At 42.1% G+C, this 15,634-nt stretch overlaps 1 protein-coding gene across 1 annotated transcript; it reads left to right on the top strand.

The window, feature by feature from the left end:
* Positions 1–6,221: 6,221 nt before the first annotated feature.
* Positions 6,222–7,544, top strand: LOC145660760 (uncharacterized). The gene has a single exon (XM_081726167.1). The coding sequence runs from the start codon at positions 6,222–6,224 to the stop codon at positions 7,542–7,544; it is 1,323 nt and encodes a 440-aa protein (XP_081582293.1).
* The last annotated feature ends 8,090 nt before the right edge of the window (positions 7,545–15,634 follow it).

Raw genomic sequence — 15,634 nt, 5'->3', positions numbered from 1 at the left:
ATATTTTTGATATACCTAAAGCAACCAGACCCATCACAAATACCACACCTGACGTAGTTATTTCTTCTAGCAATCTCTTCCAGCGCTGCACTCACGAAGTTCTCGATTCTATATTTAGTGATCACCTTCCCATAAAACCTCATATCGATCAACCACAGGCTCCTACTCTTCGTTTGCTACCTGAACCTCGTCTCGTTCCACGATTTGATCAAGCAAAGTGGGATGATTATCGCACTACTATTGCTGAAGATTTGGTAACCATCGAGCCTCCTACTACCGAAGATGATCTCTATGCACGGGTCTCTGAAATCACTCACTCCATTCATCACGCTTCTGACCTTCATATACCCACAACTGAAATCTCCAGGTACCAACCACGTTTACCGCCAAACTACCTACCTCTCGTACATCCTTCTCGCGAATTTTTTCGTGAATATCAGCGCACTGGTAACCTCGAAGCTCTTCGCCATCATCGCCAACTCCAGCGCACTGTGCGTAACTACGTCAAGGCACATAAGCTTCGCAACTGAGTAAAGACGTGTAACAACTTAGCCGAAACTTCACACCCCACTAAGTATTGGAAGCGATTCCATATGTTAACTGGGAAGCTTACTCGCACACCATATCCGCTGTTAGTTAATAACCAACCATTACACACAGATGAGGAGAAAGCGAACGCCTTTGCAGACCACCTGCAGACTACCTTCACCCCGTTTCCATCTGATTTTGTTCAAAGACATCCTACTGATCGCTTGAACTTATCATCTCCATATCTACAACCCAGTGCAGCACACATTCTTCCACACGACAATCCTCTCACAGCTCCAATTTCTACATCTGATATCGCCACCGTCGTAAACCGCAAGCGCAACACAGCTCCTGGTATCGACCACATAACTTATCGTCATATCAAAGAGGCTCCTTATTGTCTTCTTCTGCTTCTTTCATATATATATTCTTTTATTCTTCGGACCGGCTACATCCCTTGTGACTGGAAGACTTCTTCCACTCTCATGTTTCTTAAGCCCAACAAACCTCCAGATTCTGTTGCTTCTTACCGTCCAATACAGTTAACCTCCGTATTTAGCAAAATTCTTGAGCGCATCATTGTCATCAGACTACATCACCATCTTTCTCAATATAATCTCTTGCCTGTACACCAAGCTGGTTTCCGACCTAATTTCAGCATCAATGATCAATTGCTCAGACTTCTCAACCTAATCACGAATCATTATAACACTGCTCGGCCTTCATGCCTCATTCTTTTTGACCTAGAGAAGGCTTTTGATAAAGTGTGGCATTCAGCCCTCATGTTTAAACTTCACCGTTTTAGGTTTCCACTCTGCTACCTCCGTTTCATATTCCATTTTCTTTCTAACCGCCTATCTTATGTTACCATCAATAGTTCCTCATCACATCCGATCTTTATCCATTCTGGTGTACCTCAAGGCTCCGCTCTCTCGCCTCTTCTATACCTTCTGTTTGTAGCTGATATGCCAACCCTTCCTCCCAATGTTCATACTTTTCAATATGCAGATGACACTGCATTTCTTTGCACGGCCAGAACTATTCAACAAATCAATTCTGCACTCCGCCTAGCAATAGACTCTTTTCTCCGATGGTGTGCTAAGTGGCGCCTTCATATTAACTCGACTAAGACTCAAGCTATCGTCTTCATACCACCTCGAAAACGTTCTCGAGTTCAGAAAAAAACCAATCTACTTAATCTAGAGGTTCACGGCACACGAATATCACCTACTAAACAGGTTACCTATCTTGGTATCATAATCGATCATCACTTAACTTGGCGGCCGCATCTTCACGCAATCATTCGTAAAGCATATGCTCGGCTCAATTTAGTAAAACGTCTAGTTGGTACCACATGGGGATTGCAACCCACTACAATCCTTAATACGTATAAGGTATTCTTACGTCCAGCTCTAACTTATGGTCATCCCGCTTGGGTTGCTGCACTACCTTTTTTCTATCAGAAATTACAAGTTCTTGAAAGGCACGCATTTCGTCTGGCTTATAGGATCAAGCTTCCCAGTCCGACACAGGAGCTTTAGGACCGTATCTCTTTTCCTACCATTCTCCGTCATCTTGAACAGTTGCGACTAAAGTTCATCACAAACCGGTTTCAGCAACGTCATCCATTACTTCTAGATACTATGGATGCCGACCGCCACTATGATTTAGAATATCAATTTTCTACTTGCCCTCTATCCCTACTCTTCTCTTTATATCTCAAAACCATTCCACCGGACCATCCAGATCATTTTGTCGCTTCAGCTTATTCTTCTGATCACCTTCCATTTCATATATCACCTACATATGCTGCACCGTAACCTATTGTGCTAACAGGGCTCCACTTGTCTACATTACTGTCCAGAGCAGCCCCTGGACAAGAAGATAATCTGCATTCGTCTCACTAACATATCCTTGTGTTGTCCTGTCATATGCACTTCATTGTCATTTTTTCCCCTGTCCTCATGATTATGAACAAAGTTCATAATGTCCAATGAAATTGAATAAAATGCACTAAAAGCAATAAACTGAAATTGTGATCTAAATAAAATAAATGATTCTTTCCGCTTACTCTTACTTCCCATAGACCACCTCCAATATCCTTCCTTCCCCAGTCTCTGCACTCCTCACCCCGGATAGAGGGCGTAACCCTCGCAAGGGAGCTAGCCTTCGGCTAGCACTAAAAAAAGTTTACAGTTGCCGACCACCTGCAAACTATTTTCACACCCTATTCACCAGACTTTCCCCGGAGGCATCCTACTGACATCTTAAACTTATCAGCGCCGTATCTACAACCAAGTGAAATGCACATCCTCCCCGGTAATAATCCTCTTACCGTTCCTATCGCTACTGCTGACATCTCATCTGTTGTAACTCGCAAAAAGAATACAGATCCTGGTCTGGATCGGATAACATACCGCCACATCAAAGAAGCACCTTACTGTCTTCTTCTCCTTCTTTCTTATATATATACGTTCATTCTCCGTACAGGCTACTTTCCCCCAGACTGGAAAACCTCCTCTACCCTCATGTTTCTAAAGCCTAACAAACCTCCAGCTTCCGTCGCATCCTACCGACCGATTCAACTAACCTCCGTATTTAGTAAAATCCTAGAAAGCATCATTGTCATCAGACTTCATCTTCATCTCACTACCCATAATCTGTTACCTGTGCATCAGGCTGGTTTCCGACCTAATTTTAGCATCAATGACCAATTACTCAGACTCATAAATCTCATTACGAATCATTATAATACTGCACGTCCGTCTTGTCTCATTCTTTTCGATCTCGAAAAAGCTTTTGATAAAGTCTGGCACTTAGCTCTCATGTTTAAACTTCACCGCTTCCGGCTTCCACTATCTTATATCCGCTTCATCTTTCATTTTCTTTCTAACCGCCACTCTTACGTAACCATCAATAGCTCTCTATCTCATCCTATTTTTATTCACTCTGGTGTACCTCAAGGCTCCGCGCTTTCACCCCTTCTATACCTTTTGTTTGTTGCTGACATGCCGGGTCTTCCTCTCAATTTGCACACTTTTCAATATGCCGATGACACTGCTTTTCTCTGCACAGCCCGGACCATTCAACAGATTAATTCTTCTCTCAGCATAGCGATTGACTCCTTCCTTCGATGGTGTAATAAGTGGCGACTTCACATCAACTCCACTAAGACGCAGGCAATAGTCTTTATTCCACCTCGCAAGCGCTCTCGAATAAAAAAATCCGAATCTTCTTAACATCAGTGTCGATGGCACACGAATTCAACCCGCCAAACAGGTTACTTACCTCGGTCTCACTATCGATCACCACCTAACTTGGCGGTCATATTTGAAAGAAATCATTCGCAAGGCCTACAGTCGTCTAAACCTACTTAAACGTCTTATTGGCACCACTTGGGGATTACAGCCTACTACAGTCCTGAATACCTATAAGGTATTTTTACGTCCGATCTTGACGTACAGCCACCCTGCCTGGGTTAGTGCTTTGCCTTTTTTCTATGCCAAATTGAAAGTACTCGAACGCCATGCATTCCGTTAGCTTATCGCATCAAGCTCCCGAGTCCAACGCAGGAGTTGTATGAACGCATAACTTTTCCTACCATACTTCATCACATAGAAAAATTAAGGCTCAAATTCATTAACTCCCGATTTCAGCAAAGACATCCTTTACTTCTGGACACAATGGACAGCGACCGCAACTACGATCTGGGATATAATTTCGTCACTTGCCCTCTATCTTTGCTCTTCTCCCTTTATCTGAAAACAATTCCTCCTGACCACCCCGATCATTTTGTCGCTTCTGCCTACTCTTCCGACCATCTTCCCCATCACGTTTCACCCACATATGTTGAACTGTAAACTAATCATACTAACAGGGCTTCACTCGTCTTCATCACTGTCCAGAGTAGCCCCTGGACAAGAAGATAACCAGCATTTGTGTTTTTAACAACTTGATTGTGTTTGTCCTGTCAAGTGCACCTCATCATCATCTCTTCATGACCCAATGATTATGATCACAAGATCATAATGTCCAATGGATACTATAATAAAATGAAATGAAATATAATAAAGTGCTACTTAAATAAATGATGTTCCAGTTCTCCTACATCCCATAGAGCAGCTCCAATCTCCTTACTACCCCATTACTTTCACCACTCACCCCGGATAGAGGGCGTAACCCTCGCAAGGGAGCTAGCCTTCGGCTAGCAAGCAAAAAAAACAGTTTACAGACGTACTTTTCCAGAGGTTTTGCATCTGAAGCGTGTGATGGCCAGAGCTATTGATGGTCACTACCTAGAAAGGTGACGAGTTTTGTAGAAATCTTCCTACTCCTGATCCTGGACTTTTCTCCGCGTTTTTACAGGACACTTATCAGACTTATCTCAGCCAAGGGTGTACAGTGTCACTGCATTAATAGGGGAACTGTCTTACCTGGACTACTATCCAAACGGGTAGTCCCACCTTGAGATCACTCACACATCTCATCATACACTAGTCTCACTAGCTTTTGCATCTGGGCAGTTGCCCATCGGACGGTCTTTTAAGATGGCGGATTCACGCACCCTCATCGCACAGGTGCAAATCTAAAGACAGCTATGCTACACGTGTTCAGGATTCACCTCCAAAGAAAAAACATCACCACGAAGATTCCGCTAGTGACACTATGGATATAGGAGCATCAACATCGTCCACTTCACCTATCTCATCAACTTTTTCCATACTACTTCGTAATTACGACAGCAAGTTTTCCAACGAGAAGTTTGTCTCACTTCAATTACGGAAATATATACCACGTGCTACTCTCAAGGAAATAGTTCATACCCGGAATGGTTACATTCTCAAGACAGCAGACCCAGATCTTTACACCACTATTCGTAACAAAGTACCAATCGATACTTTTGGCGCAAACGCTGAGATCACTCGCCTTTCTGATTCAGCACGCAAACAACCACCTCCACCCCGACGGCCCTCACTTCTCTCTGTGGTTATCCGCGGAGTAGATCCGTCATACACAGACGATGAAATCCATGAGGAACTGAAACTCGATGGTTACACCGTTACTAAAGTTCTTAGGATTCGTAACGACCGTGGGCCCACCTACATGGTCCGAATTCTTACACCTCATCAGGAGACTATAGACGATCTCCTTGCACATGGGGCATACATCTATAATCGAAAACATAGAGTCGAACCATCGCGATCATTAGCACCATTGCCGGTACGCTGTGAACACTGTCAGGAATATAATACACATACCACTTCTGAATGTAAAAACAGTTATAAGTGCGGGTACTGTGCAGGACCCCATTCAACACGGCTCTGTACCAATTTACACCAACCAGCGAAGTGCCCCACATGTCCCAATAACCACCCCACTTATAGTTATAAGTGTAAAGCAAAGCCGGAACCAACACCAGCCCATCCTGAACTTGTTGTACCACTCCGTACAGCACCTGCCGCCCCTTCAACTCCGCCTGCTACTGACGCTCCTGTCACCTTAAACCAACTGCTCACATTTTTTTACTCTGGCACTCCAAAATATTCACCCTTTCATACGGCCACACATTCTACAGCAAATTACTCTAGCAGCTAAATCAACATTTCATATCAATTTCACAGCTACTTATTCTGGTAATACTGTACACTTTCATGCATCTCCAAACACTCACCTCGGATAATCACCCTGTCATTATGGCTTTAAACTTTCTGTACTTGAATATAAGATCATTCTCTACTAATAAACTCCTGTTTGAAACTCTACTTCTGGAGGAACATATCACAGTTTTTCTGTTAAACGAAACATTTTTGACAAAGAGAACTCCATGTCGTATACCCGGCTACACCATTCTTAGGGCAGACAGTCACATTCCAGCACAACGAGCGAATGGAGGCGTAGCAATTGGTTTCTCTCCGCATCTCCCCTATCGTCAGCACGATTGTCCCATCAATATGTTACCTGAACATCTCATCACAACTTTATACTTCAAATCTCTCAGCATCACGTTTGCAACCATTTACGTACGTCCTGGTCACCCTCTTCCGACTCAGTTTGTTCAATATATTTCACACACTTACTGTCACTATATTATCATGGCCGATTTTAATCTGCACAGTCGCTCACAACTAGATCGTATGAATTTCGAAACTTTTATAACTACGCACACAACTGGGATCATACATCCACTCCCAAAGCCTACTCGGCCCATTTCCAACACAACACCGGACATTGTCATCACCTCAGCAAATCTCTCCACCCATAGTCTCATCACTGTTCTCGATACAATAGGTAGCGATCACGCTCCTGTTCACTTTACGCTTCAGTTACAAGCCACTGCATCACTTCGCTCGCAATTGCCTTCTCGCCTATGTTACCGCTTCGATAAAGCAAACTGGACTCATTATCGCAGCTATCTGACTCAACATACAGCACACCTAACATCACCCACTACTGAAGATGAACTTTACGCTACAATGGATACTATTACAAATACCATCCAGGAAGCCAGTAAACTCTCTATCCCAACTAGTAAAAGCATTCCATACCAACCACGTCTACCACCACACTATGTGACTATGATATCCCGCTCCCGCCAACTTTTCAGAGATTACCTTCGCACCGGAAACCCAGAAGCTTTACATCATCATAAACAAATGCAACGTACAGTGCACAACTACATCAAAGCGTACAAACTCAGATGCTGGGTTAAAACCTGCAATAACCTATCAAACACCATTCATCCAACAAAGTACTGGAAAAGGTTCACCGCTTTATGCGGCAAGTCCAGTAGCACTCCATACCCCATACTGATTGGAAACTCCGCTGCTCCTACAGACACAGACACAGCAAATGCTTTTGCTGATCACCTCCAGACAATTTTCACTCCGCCCCCTTCTGAGGACCGGCCACACAATGCTGATCGGGTAAACCCATGTACTCCATTCTTACAGCCTAGTCATCTGCATGTTCTCAATCCCAATCAACCTGTTACCGCACCCATCACCGTTTTCACCTAAGTTTCCTAAGTGTGGCATATAGGACTTATTTACAAGCTTATTAGACTTCAGCTACCTACCGCCTACATACGCCTCATCTTTAACTTTCTCTCCAGCCGTCTTACATACGTAGCCATCCGAAATTCCCTATCGCATCCGTTCTTCTTACTCTCAGGAGTCCCTCAAGGTTCCGCTCTCTCACCTCTATTGTACATTCTGTTTGTAGCTGATATGCCACGCCTTCCAAATTTCGTTCATGCCTTCCAGTATGCAGACGACACCGCTTTTCTCGAGCTAGGCACATCCATTCAACATATTAACGGCATTCTACAAACCGCCATAGATAACTTTTGCCGCTGGTGTCTACACTGGAAACTTAAGATTAATGCTACAAAGACGCAAGCCATCGTTTTCATCCCGAAGAAGAAAACATCTAAAGTACGCAGAAATCGCCGTTGTCTCTCCTTACTTGTTGACCATGTTCCCTTGCAAGCTACCAGGACAGTAACCTATTTAGGCATCACTTTTGACAGTCACCTTACATGGATGCACCATCTTAAAACGATAACGACAAAGGCTTGCAATAGACTAAACTTGCTTAAACGTCTCGTGGGTACGACTTGGGGTCTAACACCTTCTACTGTCTTAAACACCTACAAGGTTTTTCTGCGTCCTACCTTAACGTATGGCTTCACAGCCTGGATCGCTGCTTCCGACACATTCTACAATAAACTACTTGTCCTTGAACGACACACCTTCCGGATAGCTTTTCGTACAGTATTGCCTAGCCCAACACGTGATCTCTATTCCCGTATCTCATTTCCAACGTTGCAATATTATCTTGAAACTCTCCGACTCTCCTACATCCGTAGCCGCTTTCAAGCTCATCATCCCCTTCTCTTTGACACAATGCAATACTTAACATTAAATACCACAACTTCACGATATGTACACACTCCCTTATCCCTTTTTTTCACACTATATCATTACACACTTCCACCCGATGATCCCTCACTTTTGCTTATCAATGATTACATCACTCATGTTCATCGTCCTCTCATATTCCCATCATTTCATGCACAGTGATTTCCTCTGTCTACTAACTTGGGTTCCCACCGTCTTTCATCATAGCCTTGAGTCCCCTTAGGCAAGAAGATAACCGCATTCGTCTGCTAACATTACATCCTTTGTGTTGTCCTGTGCATCGCACCTCACTTCATCCTTCACTCCCATCAACAAATAATTCCAGATTCATATATTAAGATATATATTTTCTCTAGTTGTCTTTATTTCACAATTTGTCTCTTTTCACATGTTCTAGTTGTTTCATCTTATGTTTCTTATTATGTATGTTTTCCGTGAGTATCCTATATACTGAAAACATCATTTTCATTATTTTTATTATTATTTTGTTTTCTGCAATTTATAACAACTGCATGACTGTATGTATTAACATGTATCACTGTATTTAATGTTTGTCAATTGTGATCATTCCTTATCCACGCCAAATGTTAGGGAACGCAAAGTTCCTTAAGTCCAGCACTTAAATGAATAAAGATATATTACAGCACTTAGACCATCCATAGAAGTTGAAACCTAAGTCTTCCCACACCACTTCCCTAAAACAGGGCGTAACCCTGTAAAAGGTAGCTAGCCTTGGCTAGCATTGTAAAAAAAAAGTTTACAGAGACCCTGAAGTATTTGCTATATATCATCCACGCCATCTGTCATCTTCCATCTATCCATCATATGCACAGTAATAACCAACTAACATGGGCCTCCTCTGTCTACATCAGTTCCTGAATAGCCCCAGGAACACAAGATAACAGCATCCGTTCACTAACAGAACCTAGTGTTGTGGCGTCCAGTACAATTCATCCTCATTTCTAAATATTATTTCTTTGAATTGTAATTTTGTTACTGTTTTTCTTATTTGTTATTATATTCACGCACTTAGCCTTCATGCACTGACAGTTTATTTTCTTGTTTCATATTTCTAATAGCCTCCATGCACATATTAACTTTATGTTGTTATTATCATTAGGTTTTTGTGTTACCTGTTTCAACTTATCTCTATTGTATATATGTTAATTACTTAAAATAATGAATGAATAAAGGAAAACCCCTTAGACCAACCACAATTTCTATAGCCTCAGCATTCCTAATACAACACTTCCCCGAAGAAAGGGCGCAACCCTTTAACCGGGTAGACGACAAAAAAACAGTTTACAGTCATACTTTCCCAGAGCTTTGCTCTGAAGCGCCACTAAGAGAATAGTGACGAGTTTTGAGAAATCCTTCCTTTTCCTGCTCCTGAGCTCTTTCTCTGTCTCTTTTGTGCGAACCGTCTGTCAGACTAATCAAGCCAAGGGCAGCCGGTTCTACAGATCGAGGCAGGGGACCTGCTCCCCCTGGACAACTATCCGAACGGGTTGTCCCACCTGAACATCAATACACTTCTTCATTGCCATTCTCATTACACACGGTTACGTACAGAACAGCGAAGGCTTGTGCCAGCAATTGGCCTTTACGATGACCGACCCAGGCTCAGTCAGTGGACCATCTCTGGAATGTCGCCATGGAGGATTACCGCCAGTCTTCGCTAGCCCATCTGCTCCCTCCACGAAGGTGGAGAAGCGGAAGGACTATGTTGAAAGACACCGACGAGCTTCAGAACGCTCGACTGCCTCCACTGTTTCAACCGCTTCTAACAGATCTCGATCCAGGTCTCCACGGAGCCAAGCTAGATATTCTGATAGGGTCAAGAACTCGCCTCCCGCTAAGAAACACCATGTCGATAACACTTCATCCGACATGGAAGCCGATGTTACAACTGCTCGCCGACCATCATCATCATCTGATCCTGCTACTTCACCACTTCATTGCTTCTTACTTCAAAACTTTGACGCCAAGTTCACTAACGAAAAGTTCATCATTCTACAGCTACGTAAATACCTTCCCAGTATTCCCATTACAGAAGTTGTCAAAACACGAAACGGCTTCATTTTCAAATCCACCGATGGCAATTTCCTAACTACCGTTCGTAATAAGGCATCGTTTGAGATATTCGGCAAAAATTCCACCCTGGTTTCTCTCAACACCGCTCGCCGTAAGCAAGCTCCTCCACCTAAACGTCCACCGCTGCTATCTGTGGTCATCCGAGGAGTTGATCCCTCGTATTCTGACGAAGAAATACTAGAGGAGTTACAACAAGAAGGGTACACCATTGACAGAGTAATTCGGATCCGTAACAATACTGGCCCCACTTATATGGTACGAGTGCTGACTTTGTCTCAAGATACGATTGACTCTCTACTCACTCATGGGGCATTCATTTACAAACGAAAACATAGAGTTGAGCCTTCTCGATCTTCTCCGCCTCTACCACTCCGTTGCGAAAAGTACCAGACATACAACAGTCATGCAACAGTAAATTGCACAAACCCCACAGTTTGTGGGTATTGCTCTGGACCGCATCTCACTCGAGCTTGTCCAAACATGCAGCTTCCACCTCAATGCTCCACTTGCACAGAACGCCATCCAGCCTACAGTTATAAATGTAAACGCAAACCATCACCCGACGAAGCACATCCAGAGCTCGTGGTTCCGTTACGCACTCAGTCTACTTCCACCAACACCGAAACTACAGTCAATGATCCAGTTACCGTTGGAAAATTGCTAGAATTTATCACCCTTGCATTACAAAACATCCATCCTTTTCATCGTCCACACATCCTTCAACAGCTCACTCTAGCCGCCAGATCGACCTTTAATGTAGCTCTTTATGCCACATACTCTAACAATTTTGTTCATATTCACACTACTGCACTTGAAACACCAGTGTAACATTTTGCTTATCATGGATTTAGGTTTTCTGTTTTTGAATATCCTCTCTCTTTCAAAAAACAAAGTCCTTTTCCAAGCACTTTTACTTGAAGAACATATCACCGCATTTCTCTTGAACGAAACTTTCCTCACTCCATCCATATAGTGTAGAATTCCAAATTTCACTTTACTACGACATGATAACCTTTTATCTGCGTTACGGGCAAACGGCGGAGCTGCCATAGGTTTCCAACATCATCTTCCTTTCAGACAACATACTAGTCCTGTACTAAACATTTCAGAATATGTTGTTGCTACTGTCTACTTTAAATCTATTGCTATCACTCTTGCTACTATTTATGTACGGCCCGGCGTACCCATACCATACGATTTCTTCTTCCATATCTCCAACACCTATAGACATTTCATCATTCTCGCAGATATTAATATGCACAGTCGCACTGATCAGGAACGTACACATTTTGAAGATTTCATATTGACCAACACCCCAGGTGTTTTACTTGATTTACCTTTACCAACTCGCCCAGCTTCTAATACTACACCCGATGTAGCAATCACTTCCAATACAATAGTTACGCATTGCACAGTTACAGTCCAGGACTTGCTTGGCAGTGATCACTCTCCAATTAAACTTACTTACCATACTGGTCTTGCTCACTCGCCATCCGCTCCATCACCTCGTTTTTCTCCACGCTATGATAAAGCCAACTGGGATAATTATCGCACTTACCTTTCTTCCGCTATCGAACCATATCATTCACCTACCACTTCCGACGAACTTACTACCCAGGTTGATACTATAACCACCGCTATTCAACAGGCCTCCACACTTTACATTCCACAAACTGAGTCCATACCTTTTCGGCCTAAATTACCACCTCAATACCTTGCTATGGTACGTCGTTCACGCCAATGCTATCGGGAATATCTGCACACTAGAAATCGGGAATATATGCTACCTTATGTCTTCATCACCAACTCCAACGAACCACTCGCAATTACATTATCGCCTACAAGAAACGTCAATGGATTAAAGCATGTAATCACCTTGCTGACACAGCCCATCCTACGTTATACTGGAAACGTTTTAATGCACTATGTGGCAAGTTCACTAAGACACCGTATCCAATTCTTATCAATAATACACCTGCCCATTCTGATCAAGACAAAGCCAACGCTTTCGCTTCTCATTTTCAATCTATCTTTACTCCACCAGCATCAGGTCCTACCATTCGCACTCATCCTGCCGATACGGTTAATACTCAGTCTCCACATTTCCAACCTGCTGATACTCATACACTAGCTACTCACGCACTCACCACTCCCATTACAGTAGAGGAGATTACTTCTGTTGTTCAGCGGAAACGCAATACCGCTCCAGGTTTTGATGGTATTACCTACCGCCATGTAAAAGAAAGTCCCCATTAGTAGTAATAAAATGGCGGTTCTGCGCCACTGACCCTGTACCCACTTTCTCAGTCCCGCCTGAAGCAGACAACGAGTTTCCCACTGCCGCCTGACACACTATGCCGGGGGACAAATCGAGCATCGTGAACCGTCAACCCACGGTCTTTTACGACCTCCATTTTAGGGGTGAATTTGTTCAATTTTATGAGCACTTTTAGGGGGTGTACTCATTCCCTTTTATAACCTCCATTTTAGGGGGTGAACTCGTTCCCTTTTATGAGCATATTTTCCCAACCCCTACGAACACATAGTAGAACATCAGACTACGTAACATAACGAACATACAGCAGAGCAGATTGAACTCGTTCCCTTTTATGATCTCCATTTTAAGGGTGAACTCGTTCCCTTTTATGAGCACATTTTTCAACCCCTACGAACACAGAGAAGAGAAGATAACACATAACACTACGTAACACACAGCAGAGCAGATAATACATAAGAGTACATAACATAACAAGGGTGAACTCGTTCTCTTTTATGAGCATATTTTTCAACCCCTATTTTAACATAGGAGATAACACATAAGATTACGAACACATACAAGAGAAGATAACACATAACACTACGTAACACACAGCAGAACAGATAATACATAGCACAGCTAATAAAAGAACATGGCATATTTTCCAACCCTTATTTTAAGATAACAGAAATTACACTGAGATTATGAACACACAGCAGAGCATAAGAGTACGTAACACACAAGGGTGTATCATTCCAACCCCTATTTCAACATGACAGAGACTACGAAATATGGCGGACATAGCACAGGGGGTGTATTCATTTTCTCCACCCCTAATTGAACATAGCAGAAATTACACTGAGAGTACGTAACACACAAAAACCTCCATTTTAGGGGTGGACTCGTTCCCTTTTCCAACCCCTATTTTAACATAGCAGAAATTACACTGAGACTATGAACATACAGCAGAGCAGATAACAAACACAACCACCTCCATTTTAGGGTTGTATTCATTCCCTTTTATGAGCATATTTTTCAACCCCCTATTATAACATAGCACAGATTACATAGCAGAGCTAATACAAGAGTATGGCTTATTTTTCAACCCTTATTTTACCATCACTGAGACTAGGAAACATGGCGGACATAGCACAGAGGGTTTATTCATTTTCTCCACCTCTAATTGAACATAGCAGAAATTACACTGAGACTACGTAACACACAACAACCTCCATTTTAAGGGTGTATTCGTTCTCTTTTATAATTACTTTTTCAACCCCTATTTTAAGACAATGAATACATATGTAACATAGCGATTCGATACGTTCTTTGAACCGTTTTGGATGAAACTCAGCATATGGGGGTTTTCGACCATGCTGATTACAAATATCATACTTATTTTTACCTGGGTCTGATAGTTTATGTGGCATACGCCCTTTCTATGACACTTAAAACCTAATAACTCAAAAACGAAGCAACGTATTGAGATGGTATTTCCACATTTAGTAATCGACCACCAACTACTACAAGTTCCAAAATAGTGGCCATCGAGGTCAAAGGTCAACATACTTAAAACCTAATAACTCGACAACTGAGCCATATATTGAGGTGCTGTTTCCAAATCTAGTAATTGGTCATCAACTAGTACAAGTTCCAAAATAATGACCATCGAGGTCAAAGGTTAACATACTTAAAACCTAATTACTCGACAACTGAGACACATATTGAAGTGCTGTTTCCAAATCTAGTAATTGGTCATCAGGTACCACATGTCCCAAAATAATGTCCACCGAGGTCAAAGGTCAAAATACTTAAAACCTAATAACTCGACAACTGAGCCACATATTGAGGTGCTGTTTCCAAATCTAGTAATTGGTCATCAGGTACCACATGTCCCAAAATAATGTCCACCGAGGTCAAAGGTCAAAATACTTAAAACCTAATAACTCGAAAATGAATTCACATATTGAGGTGCTGTTTCCACATATAGTAACTGGTCATCAACTACTACAAGTTTCAAAAATAGTGGCCATCGAGGCCAAAGGTCAAAATACTTAAAACCAAATAATTCGAAAATGAAGCCAAATATTGAGGTGCTGTTTCCAAATCGAGTAATAGGTCATCAACTAGTACAAGTTCCAAAATAGTGACTATCGAGGTCAAAGGTCAAAATACTTAAAACCAAATAACTCTTAAATGGATCCACATATTGAGGTGCTGTTTCCAAATCTAGTAATTGGTCATCAACTAGTACATGTTAAAAAATCATGACCATCGAGGTCAAAGGTCAACATACTTAAAACCTAATAACACGAAAACTGAGCCACATATTGAGATGCTCGGTCACCAACTACTACAAGTTCCAAAATACTGATCATCAAGGTCAAAGGTCAACATACTTAAAAACTAATGACTCGAAAACTGAGCAAAATATTGAGCTGCTGTTTCCACATTTAGTAATAGTTCATCAATCACTGCAAGTTCCAAAAATAGTGGTCATCAAGGTCAAAGGTCAAAATACTTAAAACCAAATAATTCGAAAATGGAGCCAAATATTGAGGTTCTGTTTCCAAATCGAGTAATAGGTCATCAACTAGTACATGTTAAAAAATCATGACCATCGAGGTCAAAGGTCAAAACTCAAAAACTGAGCAAAATATCGAAGTGGTGTTTCCAAATATAGTAATTGGTCATCAACTACTACAAGTTTCAAAAATAGTGGCCATCGAGGTCAAAGGTCAAAATACTTAAAACCTAATAACTCAAAAACTGAGCAAAATATCGAAATGGTGTTTCCAAATATAGTAATTGGTCATCAACTACTACAAGTTTCAAA

This window comes from Thermobia domestica, chromosome 9, assembly GCF_964235325.1.
Source record: "Thermobia domestica chromosome 9, izTheDome1.hap1.1, whole genome shotgun sequence".
NCBI lineage: Eukaryota > Metazoa > Arthropoda > Insecta > Zygentoma > Lepismatidae > Thermobia > Thermobia domestica.
This window is presented reverse-complemented; position numbering and strand designations above follow the sequence as displayed.